Source organism: Xenopus tropicalis, chromosome 5 (genome assembly GCF_000004195.4).
Source record: "Xenopus tropicalis strain Nigerian chromosome 5, UCB_Xtro_10.0, whole genome shotgun sequence".
Taxonomy (NCBI): Eukaryota; Metazoa; Chordata; class Amphibia; order Anura; family Pipidae; genus Xenopus; species Xenopus tropicalis.
Window position 1 is genome coordinate 19,958,721 of NC_030681.2, and position 19,236 is coordinate 19,977,956.

The 19,236-nt window shown below is 41.8% G+C and overlaps 2 protein-coding genes across 2 annotated transcripts in view; one reads left to right on the forward strand and one right to left on the reverse strand.

Moving 5' to 3' along the window:
• The window catches only part of pigf (phosphatidylinositol glycan anchor biosynthesis class F), a 21,249-nt gene extending 6,746 nt beyond the window's left edge, over positions 1-14,503 (reverse strand). The window contains 6 exon segments of the mRNA NM_001016071.2: positions 3,220-3,328; positions 6,352-6,468; positions 6,943-7,034; positions 8,204-8,450; positions 8,750-8,821; positions 14,484-14,503. Coding sequence (NP_001016071.1) covers positions 3,220-3,328; positions 6,352-6,468; positions 6,943-7,034; positions 8,204-8,431 — 546 coding nt within the window. The 5' untranslated portion in view covers positions 8,432-8,450; positions 8,750-8,821; positions 14,484-14,503.
• A 214-nt stretch (positions 14,504-14,717) lies between these two features.
• On the forward strand, positions 14,718-18,870 carry cript (CXXC repeat containing interactor of PDZ3 domain). Its single transcript, NM_001016794.2, has 5 exons — positions 14,718-14,735; positions 15,820-15,885; positions 17,417-17,471; positions 18,039-18,142; positions 18,520-18,870. The coding sequence occupies exons 1-5, from the start codon at positions 14,720-14,722 to the stop codon at positions 18,582-18,584; spliced, it is 306 nt and encodes a 101-aa protein (NP_001016794.1). The 5' UTR covers positions 14,718-14,719; the 3' UTR covers positions 18,585-18,870.
• The last annotated feature ends 366 nt before the right edge of the window (positions 18,871-19,236 follow it).

Genomic DNA, 19,236 nt, shown 5'->3' on the forward strand with positions numbered 1-19,236 from the left:
CATAATTTGGATCTCCATAACTTAAGTCTGCTAAAAATCATTTCAATATTGAATAAACCCAAAAGGCTTGTTTCGCCTCCAATAAGGATTAATTATATCTTAGTTGGGATCAAGTACAGGTACTGTTTTATTATTACAGAGAAAAGGGAATCATTTAACCATTAAATAAACCCAATAGGGCTGTTCTGCCCCAATAAGGGGTAATTATATCTTAGTTGGGATCAAGTACAGGTACTGTTTTATTATTACAGAGAAAAGGGAATCATTTAACCATTAAATAAACCCAATAGGGCTGTTCTGCCCCCAATAAGGGGTAATTATATCTTAGTTGGGATCAAGTACAGGTACTGTTTTATTATTACAGGGAAAAGGGAATCATTTAACCATGAAATAAACCCAATAGGGCTGTTCTGCCCCCAATAAGGGGTAATTATATCTTAGTTGGGATCAAGTACAAGGTACTGTTTTATTATTACAGAGAAAAGGGGATCATTTAAACATTAAATAAACCCAATAGGGCTGTTCTGCCCCAATAAGGGGTAATTATATCTTAGTTGGGATCAAGTACAGGTACTGTTTTATTATTACAGAGAAAAGGGAATCATTTAACCATTAAATAAACCCAATAGGGCTGTTCTGCCCCCAATAAGGGGTAATTATTATCTTAGTTGGGATCAAGTACAAGGTACTGTTTTATTATTACAGAGAAAAGGGAATCATTTAACCATTAAATAAACCCAATAGGGCTGTTCTGCCCCCAATAAGGGGTAATTATATCTTAGTTGGGATCAAGTACAGGTACTGTTTTATTATTACAGAGAAAAAGAAAATAATTTCTAAAAATAAGAATTATTTGCTTATAATGGAGTCTATGGGAGATGGCCTTGCCGTAATTTGGAACTTTCCGGATAATAGGTTTCCGGATAAGGGATCCCATACCTGTACATGATTCCTATTCTTTATGCCCTCTCCTTTCTTTCCCTAATCTCACGCTCCTTCCCAAAACTTTATACCCTCTCTGCTTCCTCCTTGCCCAACATAAAGGGCAGTTATTACTTGCTTAAGAGGAAGGGTGAAACTAGGCTATTAGTGATGGGTGGCTCAGAAAATTCCCAATATGCACCCAGTGCTTGCCATGCTCAGCAAACCTTCTCCATGCTACTCACAGCTTGTCATTTTCTATTATCCTGCACCCAGTCAGGTTATGTGTGAGTGCTGTCTCATAGAAAGACAGATATGGATCTTGTTTACCCCTTTGCTGTCACTGCAACAGTGACATTTTTGGATTTACAGTTCATTTGGTTGATTTTTTTTTAATGCAAATTAGAGAAAAGGGAACCAAAACTGTTGCCCTGAACCACAGAAGGGAAGACAAATCTCTATATCTATTTTCTTTTAATACAGTAAATCATAAAGTACATATAAAATGCCTTCCTTACTGTATCTATACACCTTATGGGGAGCTGCAATTGTGACTACTGACCCCAGCCATTATAAATAGGTATTAGTATCTATTTATGGCAGTTACAGATACAGCTATTCCTCCAATCCCAATATCCATTAAAGGAATGCTCTGTACATATAAAAGGCTCCACCCCTTTGACTTGAAACTGGGACTACAAAATTAGATTAAAGGGGTGGTTCACCTCATTATACTACAGAATCCAGTTACAATGATTCTAGGCAGGAGTTAAGGTCCCCAAACATGTGAAGATTCGCTCGCTTGACGAGGTCACCAAGCGAGCGGATCTTCACCCGATATCCCCACCTACGGGTGGGCAATATAGGATAACATGTAGGTTAATACGATCGTTTGGCCCTGGGGCCAAACGATCGAATTATAGTGGCGGCAATGGGGCAGTCGGTTCGGGGACCGCATCAACGAGCCGATGCGGTCCCCGATCCAATTGAATCTTTTAACCTGGCCGATCAATATCTGGCCAATTTCAGGCCAGATATCGGTCGGGTACGGCAGTCGTTTCTGCCCCTGCACGGGCCGATAAGCTGGGCCCATGTATGGGGCCCTTCACTCAGCGGGTTAGTTACCTTAGACTCATTACTGCTACAGGTATAGGATCAGTTAACTGGAAAACCATACTCCAGAAAGTTCTGAATTACAGGAAGGCAATCTCCCAGAGACTCCATAATAAGCAAATTATTCTAACAGTAGCTTGTACTTGATCCCACCTAAGTTGCATTGGGTTTATTTAACGTTTAAATGATTTTTAGCAGACTTGTGTCTGGTGATCCAAATTACGGAAAGATCCCTTATAAAGGGAAAAGCTGCAGGCAGGGTTCAGTAGAGCACCCCCACATGTTCATTCTGTGCAGTGCGACTGTTAGCACACCAAGCTGCTAAATATGTCAGTGCAAGATAAGTACAGCATGTTCTAATTGCAATTAATGAGCTACTTTTCTCTGTTTCCAGTTGGCATCTGAATATAGGTTCATAGTGGTGAATAAAAACTATATTCAGCATGGCTATAAACTGAAGGTGAAAAGAAATCAAGAGGTTTTCCCAGAATGTGCATTATTAGCTTATTCTGTAACCGGATTGTGGGTAAATAAGAAGCAGACCACACTTATAGTACTGTGATTGGCTAATTCTATTGACCATAATGCCATGTAAGGTGACCAATCATCTTAGGCATAAAAACACATATTTCGGCTACATGTGCCTGCACCCAAGCGTATCTCATTCATTCGGGTGCAGGCACATGTAGGAGGAGTAGGGCGGAATTTTCAGCAAGCGCTTTTCTACTTGCCGAAAATATCCGCCCTAAGCCTCGTTTGGCATTAGCCTTAAACAATATCAGGTGCTTTCAATAAAGGGAAAATTTACAAACAGATTTGGGTCATGATACTTACTTTATGCATAAAAAAAATGCTGGCAGTGTGGCCAAGTCTGCAAATAATTCTATTGCTCATCCACTGGCCTGTGGCTTAGGGCAGTTAAGTTTAGTTTGGCTTAAACAGCCTGCAACTTTACAGACATTGCTCAGCACCTAAGACTGCCTGACAGCTTTCATCTGATTTGTCATGTAGATAAGCAAATGTCACATAATAATTTAAAGCGATGAGTGGGAAATGGACGATTGTTTGCCGATTGTTCAGCATGTTACTACCTTCTGACCTGCTCTGTTTCAGTACCCTGGATTAAGCCTAATAACCTCTCAGCAAGTCTGGTAGAGCAAAGACTTTCCTGAAGTGCACACTTACCTGCCATGGCCTGTCCCAGTCTAATGGTATAGGGAATGCCCCAAGCCAGGCGCCCACAACACTGCATACAGTAGTAATCTGAAGGCTGTGATCCCAGACAGACAATGCCCTGTGAAGAGATGGAATAACAGGAAAAAAAAATCAGTCATGTGCAATACTGAAGCTACAGCTTAGTTACGTCCAGTTCCTAAAATCCCCCCCCCCCCCCCCCAAACTACGCTGAACTACATCTCCAGGAATCCCCTTAATGCCTCTGAACTACAGCAACCACCCTCAATGGAAGCCTTAGGCGGTCTGTGAATTCTGGGAGTTATAGTTCAGCAACAGCTGCAAGTCTGCTAGCAACCTTGATTTAATCTATCCCCATAAATTATGATCGGCAAACACTGCCACGTTCATTTTTGATTTTCAGCTCCCCACAAGAATCAACCCTGTACTAATCTTTACTAACAGATTGCGGAAATATGAATAATGTATTTAGTTCTAGAAAAAGACCAAGGAATACAGAATAAAGTACGGACCCATGACAGCATAGTAAATCAGCTGTGATAAAATCAAGTACGATTGTAGCAGCCATTCATCTTTAGAAACCATTTAATCTCAAGAGAACGCTGCAAATGTTTGCAATGTTTAGAAGACAATTAGAGAGATGCAACTTGAATGAGATAAATGAAGCAGTGAATGCTGTTTTGTGTTTGGCAGGGGGTTCCTAGAGCTTGGCTGGATAACAGGTTCTGCTGTGGCTAAGGGCTCTGGTACACGGGGAGATTAGTCGCCCGCGAGCAGGGAGTTTTGCCGCGGGCGACTAATCTCCCCGTGTACCAGAGCCCTAAAGGTACAGCTAAAGGAAAGATCAATGACAGAATATCTATGTTTTTCCTTTCTGGCCAACAACAGCAATCTTGTCTTGCTTTATGGCAGGGATTCAAGATATACAGTCACGATCTCAAAAGATTATTTACTCTCTATCTGAAAGGCCCAATTCCGCAGTAGCCTTCATTTGCAAAATTAGCACAAGGCTTACAATGCACATACAAAACCCCTTCTTGCCAAATTTGCCGAAGGGTGAGCTGTTGCTTATATATACATCAACTGGTTTCTTGGCCTCTGGCAACCAGATAAAGGTTTTAATGCCAAAGCTTTAAAGCCAAATGCTGCAGAATATAAAAATTATTCTAAAGAAATAGAAAATGAAGACCAACTATGCCTTGTCTTAAAATTCTGCAGCCTACACCATACTAAAAGTTCATTTTAGAGGTAAAGATTCCCATGAAAAAAGTTTCAAATTTGTACTAGGTCTAGTAATCTACAGCAATCAAACAGACATCATCTTAAATCAGATGCCCAGTAAATGTTACCTGCCAATTGGCCGATATAAGTTACTAGACCTTTTGCAACTTTAAGCACAAATTAAGCACAAGGATTTTTAGCCAATGAAGGCAAAATATTGAAGCTGGCCAAATGTATTCCTGGTACATCCAGTCCAACACTGTTCCTTCCAAGCGGGATCAGTTCATACACCAACACCTGATGAAGACTGATCAAAGCTATCTTTACCTAGTGATAGTGTAAAAGTGATAGAAAATTTAAAATGAGCCTAACATGACCTTTTACGGTCTTTATGCAGCTGTGTTATTATTGACTATGACATATGAAATATCTATAGAGTGTCACCTGCTGGTAGAAAGGGATATTGAAGCAGATGGTAATAGTAATTGTTGCCATTTTTCCATCTGCTGTATGTAGCTGATGTGTTCTTAGTGACAAAATGTTCTATAATAATGATCTTTGAGAAATTTTAACCCAGCAGTAGTGTGGTATATACATATATATATATACTGGAGGAAGGGTCAGCACTCACAGGACTTATAAAAAAAAAAAAAGTTGGTTTAGCACTCTAGCCTTTACTAAAGTAGTGAATACAACAAACTCAGTGTATAAAAAGCACACAGTGGTGGGAAAAAGTGGAGGCGACGTCACCCTACATATTATAGATATATATATATATATATATATATATATATATATATATATATATATATATATATAAGATCTCATTTAGACTCTTGATGTCTTGAATGTCAATAGTTATGTTACGAAGGCTAGTTTGCTCGACTAATACCTGCTTAACTCAGTACATGCCCTAACCAGAGAGTCTTGATCACCAACATGCCAGTAAATAGGGGAGGGGGGGGTTACTGAGCCTGGCAGTAAGCAACAACAGATCTGTTTAAGGTGAACTTAGGCCAATAAAAGCTTTCAGCTGATCACATGTGCTTGTCATCATCTAGTCGGGGACCAACTGTTCAGATCATCCAGATTTGGGCCAGCATATTGGTAGCCAAACTGGTTAAAGATCTTGCCAAACAAGTGGGTCTTAAAGGAGAAGGAAAGGCTAATAAAGAGTTAATCTCAAGCTGCAGGCATCCCTTCAGTTCTCTCAATAGTGCCCTTAAGTCTCCCGTTCAGATCAGAAGCCAAACAGAAAAAAAACGCTGAGCTGGGTAGAGAAGATTCCCATAATGCATCGCTCCTTCAAGACTTGGCGACTTGTTACTGCAGGCAGCACATGCGCACAGGGCAGGAGCGCCTGGTTGCCATGGCGACGCAGCGTCGCCGAACTCTGTGACAAGCAGGTGGGGGAAGCGGGGGGCAGGTGCTGCGAGCGGCGGAGGGTTTGTGGCAGGAGCGGGGGGGGTTTGTGGAGCTTGGGGGGGTTTGTGGCAGGAGCGGGGAGCTGCAGAATCTTTATAACAGGAGCGGGAAGCTGGCTTGTGCTTTTCAGCCCATACAGACATGCTGGACAAGATGGCGACGCCGTTCACTGAAACAAGTATGTAAGTTCTAGTATGTGTATCTCTGTAAATCTTTCATTAGGCAAGCCAGGAATATAGCATTTTTACACAGCAATAGTAGTACTATTTAATAGTGTGCTTAATAGATTTTGACTTTCCTTCTCCTTTAAAGTGTTTGCCCACCATTACTCAAAGGGTTAAACCCAAGCAGATGTTTGAACAAGTTGCAAGGAGCACTCTATGAACCTGTATATATACAAATGTTTCTTACAGAAATCATTTCTTGCTCATTGTGGTGGAAAGGATACAAAAAGAAAGAAGATGTCGTTATACGTACCCATCTTTACTAAAAACTCTGACCCAGGCAGAAAAGTTTGGTCCTAGTAGACACAGGCAGCGCGAGGTAGTGAAAGAGGATAACAGAACAGCAAATAGAAAGGTCTCTGCCACGCTCCTGGAAAGACAATTTGTAACATTTATGGATCACTCAACACTCTATATGTAGCATGTGCATTATAAGAAAAAAGACTTTCCTTCCCTGTATATTCTCACACATTCTGATGCTGAAATGTGATGTAGAATTAAATATCACATTGCATAAAGAAAGGCACTAATCCTACAGAGCTTTCTAGAATAAATGAATGATACATTTCCAGTGGTTTTAAAGTTATTTGTAAATGTAAGTGCTATTGAAAGAAGTATCTTTCTGCTGTGACGATTCTGATTATTTAAACAATGTAGCATATGCCATCTGAGCGATGAAGAAATGCACAAGGCTGTTTTGGGGTGTCTGAGGTGGGGTATCCTCTGTGCAGTGCCAATGTAGCAAACACCTTTTCATAAATGCCAACAATACTGCCACAAACCAGAACAAACAATAAAAGAATAACAGTGGATTATTTAGGGGTCTCTGTGCTTCAGTACTCACTCAACAAGAGGTGCACCATACAAGACTATGATTCCATGAAAGAGAAAGCAGGAAATCACAAAGTAGATGCAGGACTTTGTGAGCTTGCTCAGCTACAAAACAAGAACAAAATATGTTAAAATATCTTCCATCACCAAAAATAACTATTTATATATATTATTGGTATGTGTAATGTTTAAAGGAAAAGGAAAGATAAAAACTAAGTAAGCTTTATCAGAAAGGTCTATGTAAATACAGCCATAAGCACTCACAGATAAGCTGCACTGTTTTCTATCAAAAGAAACACAGTATTTCTTGTCTCCTTTTTTGTAAACATGTTCTTCTGTCAGATTCTGCGCAGCTCTCCCCCTCCCTTTTTTTGCTCCCCCTCCCATCATCCCATCAGAATGTGTGATCTATGCTACCATAAGCACAGGAGCTATGGAGACAAAGCTTAAACAAATGGAGGGAGCTTCTAGGGCAGGGGTGGGCAAACTACGGCCCGCGGGCCACATCCGGCCCGGCAGCCCTTTCAATCCGGCCCGCCGTCTCCGGCCCCCTTAAAAGAATGACGGGCCCCGATTGGTTGCGCCCCGTGCGTGCGCACAGCGTCAGCACGCACGGGGTGCAACCATATAAAAGAATGCACTGGGGAGCCGGGGAACAGAAGGACGAGACGGAGGAAGCAGCGGGTCGCTGGGGGGGGGGGAGCTGAGAGGCCCCATAATTTTTGATGGCAGCCCGGGCGTAACGCTGTCCCGGTCCGGCCCGTCCATTAGTTAATGTGGCCCCTGAGCCAAAAAGTTTGCCCACCCCTGTTCTAGGGGGTATGGTAAAGCTTTCTGCAGAATAAATATAGCGTTCTAGGTGGCACTAATGTGGCTAATCTATTGGCATTAAAATGCCAAAATGCCTTTCCTTCTCCCCATCACACAGATTAGCAAAGGGATTGCGTTGGGCCCAGAGCCAACAGGCTCCTTCTCACTGCCTAAAGTGGCACCCAATATTTGTACCCACACCTCTTATCCTGTATTAGCAAGACATCCATTTAGAGAATAAACGGTGCCAATATCTAGACACAGCCACCGAGGATACAAATTATAGAGCCAATGGGGCTGCAAGATGAAGAGCCTAACATGAGATAAACTCCCTAACAAGAGCATTACTGAAACTAAAAAACTACTCTTTAAATTAAAAGTGTACATTAAAATCAGAATGTTTATAAGGAAATAAAGGGTATATTACTTCAGTTTTCTATTACTTTAGCTTTAGCAGTACTAACCTTGTTTGAAAGAGAAGTCTTTTTGGAGGAAGCATTTGGTTTCAACAACAGAAGCAAGAGGATATTGACAAGTATGACACACAAGGAACAGATACACAGCCAGCTCAGGTGTGTTCCCAGGAAGGAAAAGCCATCTACAGAGAGAACTGGAACACATACGGACAGCACTACAGCAAACGCACCGAAGATGTGTCCAGTGGACATTTTTCTCAGCTCTGTCTCATCCATGGTAACCCTTTAGAAAGTCCTGGTGAAAACAAGAAATACACAAAATGAGGATAAATCTACAGGCACAATAATCCATGTTAGACAGAGGTATCTTGCTGCCCTTCAGTAACTGAACTGCAAGTCCCAGTACCCCAAAGGCAGCACGTTGCCCATCCCTGATATATACAATCCATTTTGCTGTAAAGCGCTGTGAACAAAGTGGTCATTCTCATAACCATCATTAAGCAGTTCTACAGCCCAGCATTTATACACTTGCCTATCAGTATTTGTGAGCAATACCTGCAATACTAGGCACATTTATATGTCAGGAAGACTTACGGGATAGCAATAAAGATGCTGTTACTGGAGTGCGCTGAGCAGTTCTTTTGGCTTTTCCTTGCCTCTTGGCATCTGTAATATAGAAAAGTTTATCTGTCAGGATTATTATGCTATTTAAGATAGTGTTGGGTGAATATCATTAAGGTATTTCCTTTACAAAGTAATTTATAAGGCGATTGGGAACAGGGTTTATATGGAAGCCTGTCTTATGCAAGATGGTAAAGCATTCCAGAGCCACGGGGAAATAAGGAAAATGTTTTTAATGTGTGACTTGTGGGGCAAACTGTATAGATAATAGATTGTCAGCAGCTGGGTGTAAATCTGTGATGCAATATGCACAGAGACTAGAGCTTATAAGAGAGGAGCCTTGAAAGAGCGAGAATTGTATACTTTATCCATCTCTTGCCTGAGAGCAGTTGTTTGAATACAGATAACATACATAGGGTTGAAAAAAGACCAGAGTCTATCAAGTTTAACCCTTCCAAGTAAACCCAGAACACACAACCTATACTTGCCAATCTATCCCCTCACATACAGACCCACACTGACCTATCTATCCCCTCACATACAGACCCACACTGACCTATCTATCCCCTCACATACAGACCCACACTGACCTATCTATCCCCTCACATACAGACCCACACTGACCTATCTATCCCCTCACATACAGACCCACACTGACCTATCTATCCACTCACATACAGACCCACACTGACCTATCTATCCACTCACATACAGACCCACACTGACCTATCTATCCACTCACATACAGACCCACACTGACCTATCTATCCACTCACATACAGACCCACACTGACCTATCTATCCACTCACATACAGACCCACACTGACCTATCTATCCACTCACATACAGACCCACACTGACCTATCTATCCACTCACATACAGACCCACACTGACCTATCTATCCACTCACATACAGACCCACACTGACCTATCTATCCACTCACATACATAAACCCATACTGACCTATCTATACACTCACATACAGACCCATACTGACCTATCTAAGCCTCCCCAAACCTGCTTTGGCACCTAAAAAAAAAAAAAAAAACACCTTGCTCTGTTTCCGCACTGTCCGGGAAATCTTCTCCTGTTCCTGCTGTAATCAGCTGTGCTCTGATTGGATCTTTCTTCTGGTGGATTCCCCAATCAGAGCACAGCTTTCTTGACAGACAGTAAAATTGACCAATCAAGGCACAGATGCAGACAGGGGCTTGGGAGATATTACAAACTGAAGGCAGTGCAGAAATGAAGCCTGAAAAGAAGGATCTGCAGCTGTAACTTTACCTAAGAACCAACTCTCAACTTTTGCTGCAGATTTCATCCCACAGGTACTATACACAGGTACTATACACAGGTACTATACACAGGTACTATACTGTATATGTTCTAAAGGCTGAATCACTAGCTGAAATTAAATTGTTTTAAATTTAAAATCTATAATATCCCTATCTCCAACTTTAACAGATGGATGGTAAGTTAATTCTTTCCCCCTGAAAAAGCTCATTGTGCTTTTATATATTTTTTTGTTGTTGTTTTTTGCACTTACTATATACTCACTGTATATAATGTGCTGGTTTCGTAAATACAGACTGCATCTCACTGTATATAATGTGCTGGTTTCGTAAATACAGACTGCGTCTCACTGTAAATAATGTGCTGGTTCTGTAAATACAGACTGCGTCTCACTGTATATAATGTGCTGGTTTTGTAAATACAGACTGCGTCTCACTGTATATAATGTGCTGGTTTCGTAAATACAGACTGCGTCTCACTGTATATAATGTGCTGGTTTCGTAAATACAGACTGCTTCTCACTGTATATAATGTGCTGGTTTCGTAAATACAGACTGCATCTCACTGTATATAATGTGCTGGTTCTGTAAATAAAGACTGCATCTCACTGTATATAATGTGCTGGTTCTGTAAATACAGACTGCTTCTCACTGTATATAATGTGCTGCTTTCGTAAATACAGACTGCATCTCACTGTATATAATGTGCTGGTTCTGTAAATACAGACTGCATCTCACTGTATATAATGTGCTGGTTCTGTAAATACAGACTGCATCTCACTGTATATAATGTGCTGGTTTCGTAAATACAGACTGCGTCTCACTGTATATAATGTGCTGGTTCTGTAAATACAGGCTGCATCTCACTGTATATAATGTGCTAGTTTTGTAAATACACACTGAGTCTCACTGTATATAATGTGCTGGTTTTGTAAATACAGACGGTGTCACACTGTATATAATGTGCTGGTTTCAAAATACAGACTGCGTCTCACTGTATATAATGTGCTGGTTTCATAAATACAGACTGCGTCTCACTGCGTATAATGTACCTGGGATGTCAGTACCCACTGCCTCTCTATAAAACTTAAACACATCTAAAGGGGAGGTTCACTTTTCAGTTGAGTTTTATGATGTTATAGAACGGCCTATTCCTAGCAACTTTGCAATTGGTCTTCCTAATTAATTTTTTTTATAGTTTTTGAATAATTTGCCTTTCTCTTCTGCCACTTTCCATGGGGGTCACTGACCCCGGCAGCCAAAAAGCATTGCTCTGTGAGGCTACAGTTTTATTTTTCCATGCAGGCCCCTTAACTATTCATATTCCCATCTCTTGTTTAAACCACTACCTGGTTGCTAGGGTAAATAAGACACTAGCAACCACATAGCTGCTGAAATACCAAATGAACAGAGAGATGAACAAAAAAGCTAAAATGGAGAGCTGAAAAAAAAAGCTAAATAACTGAAAAAACATTAAAAAAAAAGAGGACCAATTGCAAATTGTCTCAATATCAATGTCTACATCATATTAAAAGTGAATTAAAGGTGAAGTACTCCTTTAAGCTAACGGATCACAAACACAAATGGATGGAGAACCCCTAACAGAAGTGCCTGTATGAATACTTTTACATCCTAAGCATTTTAGGGTTAAAAAAAACACTCCCACCCGCACTTTTGAGCAGTATCCCTGGAAGTCAGTGGGAACCGCAAGAGATAGTAAGGAAAAAGTAGTATAGAAAAAGAAACATATATTCCAGAGCCCCCCCCCCCCCCCCATTACCCCCAGGGTCTGTTCCCCCTATAGTTACACCACTGACATGTAGCTTTTTCTAAAGAACAGATTGCAGGAGCTGCCATAAAGCCAAAGATGTTCTATGCCAAAAATGAAATAAAGAGGCTTGCTAAAAACACATCAATAAATAGGATGACAATTGGTTAATTGATTGGGACACTTAGTGCCGTGTAGCACAAGGGCCTCTGCAGTTGTGTAGGGTGTAATCAGCTTGTGTCATGGGGAGTCCCTGATGGGCAGAGATAGAGCAATGCACCTACACTGGGGCTCACCCGCTGAATAGATTCTAAATCCTATGTAAAACAATCCTGTAGTAGCCGGTAGTGATGCCCCCCCCCCCCACATAACAGTTCCCTCTCCCACAGCAGCAGTAGAGCTGTTCCTATTGGGCAAGGAGATACCCAGCAGCGGTCGGGGGCCCTGGCAGCTCATTTGCATATCAGTTATGGTGCCAGTTTGTGTTACAAAGAGAGAAATCTGCTCATTTATGCTTTGATTAAGGAACCTGAGGAAGGCGCAGGGATAATATTGATGACACGCACAACGCTGTGCACTGAAATTGCCAACTTTATACAAATGTCTCTACAAGGTAAAACAGTCAGCAATTCAGGGGTATAAATACCCCCCGGACCGGTCAGTTGGTTTGTGCCGACAGGCCTGGGAGGCAGTTGGTGCTATGCCGTCACATGGGGAATGTCATGTGGTAGATGGGACACAATCCCAGTGTCCCATGTTAGGGGTCGTCGTGCTGCCAAGCTCGATGGCCAAACAAATACAACCAGTCTGGGTGATGGATAGTGTCATCCCACGCGCTGGATGAGGCAGGGACGGCCCGGGAACCAAGCTACTGAGGTCAGCCTGCGTGTTTGACCGTGGCACGCACTGCTGGCGTAGCAGTCACAGCATTGCACCAACAGGAGTTGTGCACGAGTTTTTATCCCCCAATCAATAACATTCTCTCTTTTTCACAATTCTTCTCACCCATTCATTCAAAGTACAACCTGCTAGAGCCGTACCACTCACATGTGCTGCTGGGGGCCACTGCAAAAAATACAATATGAAGACCAATTGCAAATTGTCTCAGAATATCAATGTTTACATCATATTAAAAGTGAATTAATGGTGAACTACCCCTTTAAGCTAACTGATCCCAAACACAAATGGATGGTGAACCCCTCACAGAAGTGCCTGTATGAATACTTTTACATCCTAAGCATTTTAGGGTTAAAAAAACACTCGCACTCCACCCGCACTTTTGCGCAGTATCCCTGGGAGTCAGTGGGAACCACAAGAGGTAGTTGGGAGGTTCATTATTTACACCAGCAGCGAATCCACTAAGTCTCACATTAGCTTTATGTCAGTCTATGTATGGCCCATATTTAGCCTCCCCAAACAAAAAAGTCACCCTCCGCCTATGCAATCTCCCCTAACTGGCCTTCAGGCTGCCCTGTGTATGTAGCCACAGAATGGGCAATCTCCCCTAACTGGCCTTCAGGCTGGGCTGCCCTGTGTATGTAGCCACAGAATGGGCAATCTCCCCTAACTGGCCTTCAGGCTGGGCTGTGTATGTAGCCACAGAATGGGCAATCTCCCCTAACTGGCCTGCAGGCTGGGCTGCCCTGTGTATGTAGCCACAGAATGGGCAATCTCCCCTAACTGGCCTTCAGGCTGGGCTGTGTATGTAGCCACAGAATGGGCAATCTCCCCTAACTGGCCTTCAGGCTGGGCTGTGTATGTAGCCACAGAATGGGCAATCTCCCCTAACTGGCCTTCAGGCTGGGCTGTGTATGTAGCCACAGAATGGGCAATCTCCCCTGACTGGCCTTCAGGCTGGGCTGCCCTGTGTATGTAGCCACAGAATGGGCAATCTCCCCTAACTGGCCTTCAGGCTGGGCTGTGTATGTAGCCACAGAATGGGCAATCTCCCCTAACTGGCCTTCAGGCTGGGCTGTGTATGTAGCCACAGAATGGGCAATCTCCCCTAACTGGCCTTCAGGCTGGGCTGTGTATGTAGCCACAGAATGGGCAATCTCCCCTAACTGGCCTTCAGGCTGGGCTGCCCTGTGTATGTAGCCACAGAATGGGCAATCTCCCCTAACTGGCCTTCAGGCTGGGCTGTGTATGTAGCCACAGAATGGGCAATCTCCCCTAACTGGCCTTCAGGCTGGCCTGTGTATGTAGCCACAGAATGGGCAATCTCCCCTAACTGGCCTTCAGGCTGCCCTGTGTATGTAGCCACAGAATGGGCAATCTCCCCTAACTGGCCTTCAGGCTGCCCTGTGTATGTAGCCACAGAATGGGCAATCTCCCCTAACTGGCCTTCAGGCTGGGCTGTGTATGTAGCCACAGAATGGGCAATCTCCCCTAACTGGCCCTTCAGGCTGGGCTGTGTATGTAATGGGCAATCTCCCCTAACTGGCCTTCAGGCTGAACACCCCATGTTGCTAATTGTCTTTACTACAACTCCCATCACTCCCCCTAGGAGCTTATGCAAACACACCAATGGAAGGAAGCAGCTGTAGCTCAACAGCACCAAAACTCCCACAGACTGAGCTATATATATATATATATATATATATAAGGGTAGAAGGGAAGTCCCGCTGTGTCTCCCAATACTCACCTGTGCGCTCATTGACCCTGCACCACTTCTGGTTCTGGTTCCTCCTCCCTCACCTGAAAAGGAGCAGAAGCTGTGTTTGATAGACAGTCACATAAGCCAATCAGGCGGCGGCTTCCGCCAACTGACGTTGACGTTCCGGAGCGGTTTCCATTGGTGGTGACGAGATCCGGAAGTGACGTTCCTAAGGAACTTTGTTGACAAGAGCCGTGTGATTGTTGGTGTGACCGGAGTGGGACATGGTGTGCGATAAGTGTAAGTAACAAACCGGGTTTAATCTCGCTGGGTGTATTTCCTGGTACCGGGCAGCTCCCATAGAGCCGTGTTATGTGGGTAACGCTTACACCTGCCATTGGATACATTTGCCGAGCAGCTGTAAACCATGGCGTCCTGTTTATATTATCCTTCACATTCGTCTGCGCAACTGGCTGAGCAAAGCCAATGGCTGGTTGGTTGCTAGGGGTGCCTACTGTTAGTAATAAATAAAGCAGACATAGCTGTAGCTCTGGTTTATCCGCTGTTCGCAATACGTAGTAATATACTTACTGTGCTGCCGGCTATTACTATTCTCCCTGACTGTATTGCTCATTGTCACTATATATTCTGATTATCTCATTGACGTTTTTGGATACCTGTATGGGAGAATGTAATTACTGTTGTTTTTAAAGGGATAATGTCATGACTTATGTGGTATACTTTTTATTTCTAAATTACACTGTTTACATAGCAAATAATTCACTCTGCCATTTAAAATGTTATTCTTGAACCAACAAATGTATTTGTAGCTGTAATATTGGTGTGTAGGCGCCATCTCAGTGCCTTGTGCCTGAGTCTGAGCTTTCAGCCAGCGCTACACATTAGAACTGCTTTCAGCTAACCTATTGTTTCTCCTACTCCCATGTAACTGGAGGAGTCCCAAGCCGGACTTGGATTTCTTACTATTGAGTGCTATTCTGATACCTACTGGGAGCTGCTATCTTGCTCCCTTCCCATTGTTCTGCTGATCGGCTGCTGGGAGGGGGCGGGGGATATCACTCCAACTTGCAGCGCAGCAGTAAATTGTGATTGAAGTTTATCAGAGCACAGGTTACATGGCTGTGGCACCCTGGGAAATGAAGAATATGGCTAGCCCCATGTGAAATTTCAAAATTAAATATAAAAAAAATCTGTTTGTATATTTGAAAAACAGATTACAATGCAGGATTCTGCTGCAGAAGCTCTATTAACTGATGGGTTTTGAAAAAAACGTGTTTTCCCATGACAGTATTCCTTTAAGGACGTAGATAGGGATATGTGTGTGCAGGAGCAGCATTAACTAATGACGTGTATTTAATGACAGGTGAGAAGAAACTGGGCACAGTTATCACTCCAGACACATGGAAATCCGGTGCCAGGAATACCACTGGTAAGTTGTGGTGCCATTTAATCGGATTTGCATTATTGTGTATCAATCCACTAGCACTTCTTGCTCTTCCCAGTCTTTCAGAGGCAGAACTTTGATCCTATTATAAAGGCCAGATATTGTTTATATAAAGGCAGACTTTAATATTTATTTTTTTTGTAAAATATATGGTGACATTTAAGGGCTGAACCTGTTGTGCTGTGTTATTAAAGGCTTCAAAGTGTGCCTCTGCCACCTATGCAGCTTCCCTTAATAAGTACACAAGCAAAACATTTGTACACTAAAGGCTTATATGAATAAACTCATTGGTTAAAGGAGAAGGAAAGGTAAAAACTAAGTAAACTTTATCAGAAAGGTCTATGTAAATACAGTCATAAGCACTCACAGAAACGCTGCACTGAGTCCTCTGTCAAAAGAAACACAGGATTTCTTGTCTACTTTTTTGTAAACATGTTCTTAGGGTATCTGACTTTCTCTCTCAGAAAAATCCTTCATTCCTGTGACCAGAGTCAGTGCAGCTCTCTCCTCTCTCCTGCTCCCCCCTCCCATAAGAATTCATAAGACTCACTCCCCCCTCCCTTAGGAATGTGTAATCTGAGCTATAACGCTAGACTGCAAACAGGAAGCTATGGAGACCAAGCTAAAATGGCAGCTGCAATCTTAAAAAGAGAAAGCTTCTAGGGCTCTTTACTCAAGTATGGCAATGCTTTCTGCAGAATAAATATAGTGTTCTAGGTGGCACTAATGTGGCAAACCTATTGGCAGTTAAATGCCAAAATGACTTCTTCTCCTTTAATGCCTCCATGAAGTGCCACCAGTTATTATCTTTAGCCATTTTTTAACAATCTCTTTACCTGAAATGTTATCGCTGCATGTATCTAGCTAATATTAGCAGAGTAATGCAATTAAAAGCATTAACTGATATTTTTATTGCCTATTGTAAATTGATGATAAGCTATTTTTTTCTAAATAAATATGGTATAAAATACACTTTTTTGCTTGAAAAACAGTCGGTTTAGTTTATTCAGTGACTGGCTTACCCAAAGGAGGCTGTTTGAAGCCATGGCCACTTCCAGAGTCTTCCCTCCCTCCTCCAGAACTGCACCACCAGGGACCCCTAAAACTGCTCTGTTTGGTCTACCTGGTTAAGGCTTATTTTCAACTGGGGTGGCGGACTTTCATTTTTTGATGAATTGTTCCATTCACACGTAAGCCTTCTTTAGTGAATATGCCACTGTTTGTTTATTTTAATAGGCAGTATTTTTTTGTCTTGTTTTGGCACAACAGTCCCTGTCAGAATTAATGTTTGCTCAAGTAAAAGAAAAAATCCAAAATATTTCATTTGTTTGCCTATGGCCCCTAAGTCCTGGAGCTGGTAACCTCTCTATAGTATTATGTACAATGTTTCAAATGGGGGACTTGATGGGAGGCTTATATTTCTAATTTATTTAATTAAACAAACACATTTGGCTTCTGTGGGAAAGGATTATTACAGTATTCTTCTGGTTATTGATTTTTCTCTCTCTTTACACAGAAAGTGGAGGCAGAAAACTAAATGAGAACAAGGCACTGACATCAAAGACTGCAAGGTGAGTACTAATCACACAGTGTCTCCTTTTCAACTTGAGTTCAGTGTATAGGGTTTGCTGTGAACATACTTTTTGCCTATTGTAACTCACTTTCAAATATCCTCAAATATTTTGAGGATTTGTGACAATCACTAGGCTTAACTGCTTTACTGCAGCTCAAAGTAGATTGAGCATGTGCGGTGTCACTGACACCATAGAAATGGCCCAACAAGATCAGAATGATGGGGAGCGGCTGTGAATATCTCTTATTACTGTTATAGGACTGGGAACTTCTGGGCTTATACAGAAATTTCAGTACAAAGGAAACGGCATTTCTATACAAATTCTTACTTGATTTTATAAATGCTTATATTTTATATTTGCTAATGTTTAAAATGAATATGTTACATTTTTCACGCCTCCAGTTGACCCCTGAACCTGCTATGCACATACAATATACAGGCCTCCAGCTATACATACTGTGCTGAGAAATATTTACACTTAAATTGGCCTAAAAAGTAATCAATTAAAAATGTAAAATAAATGTAACTTTAATTGCACGCGGGTGTTATTTTTTTTCCTTTTCAGGTTTGACCCTTATGGAAAAAACAAGTTTGCAATATGTCGTATCTGTAAGAGCTCCGTTCACCAGCCTGGCTCTCACTACTGTCAGGGCTGTGCCTATAAGAAAGGTGAGAAGCATTGCTTGCTTGATTTTTTTGCAGTGGTGGCAATGACTGATTTGTGGAATGTAAATGTTGTCATTATGATTGGCCACACACGTTACAATTACGATCTTTCAACCATTGGTCACAGGAAAGATCGTTCGTACCCTCCACTAATGTTCAGGGCTGAATAATTAGATATGGTGGTAGAAACAATAGGAATTCTACCCCTGTCTGAGGATTCAGCCCTAAACGCTTGCCTTTGCTCGGGCACCTTTTTACTTGACATTTTATATATATATAGATATATAGATATATAAATATATAGATAGATAGATAGATATGATATGGGCTTCTGCAACTTTTACATGTAAAAATATTTATATACTGATTTTGTTTTCTAGGTATCTGTGCCATGTGTGGAAAGAAGGTTCTGGAGACAAAGAATTATAAGCAAACATCAGTTTAGTACAGGACACTCGGGATTCTTGTGAAGAAACATGGCTGTGTATGTATGACGTGTGTAAGTTATGGCTTGGAGTATTTGAGAAATATGAAACTTCATAATTTGGATGAAGAAACAAATGTAAATAGATAATGTGTTACAGTGCTTTTATTTCTTGTATTTTATTTTCTTACTGATGTTTCAGTGTTGGCTAGTCACAGTGGCCATTGGGTTACAGATTATCACTAACTTTTGTTAAACACAGTGAAATGGTTGGAGCAGATTACATAATAAAGATTTTTTCATTTTATTACAGACTGTAATGGTGGTCTTTATATAATTCCCCCCCTTCACTGTAACTTTTCTCTTTTTCTTATACTGTGTGATGTTAAAATTATGAGCCTATGCTTTCAATTTTATCTTATCTATAATTAGTACATACTAAGTTTAGAGCTAGTTTAGAGTAGGGATAATCCATGACAGGGCTATCCATATGGCACACTTGTTAGTAGGGACTTCATTGCTCAGCTTTTGTGCTGCTTTCCCATTCCATTTCCCTTAAAGTGCACCTGTCACCCTCTAATCTAGGTGCAGGATAATAGAGCCCACAAATCCAGTTATGCAAAACGATAGTTTTTAAACAAATACAGCCCCCATTGCTGCCTGCACCAGGAGG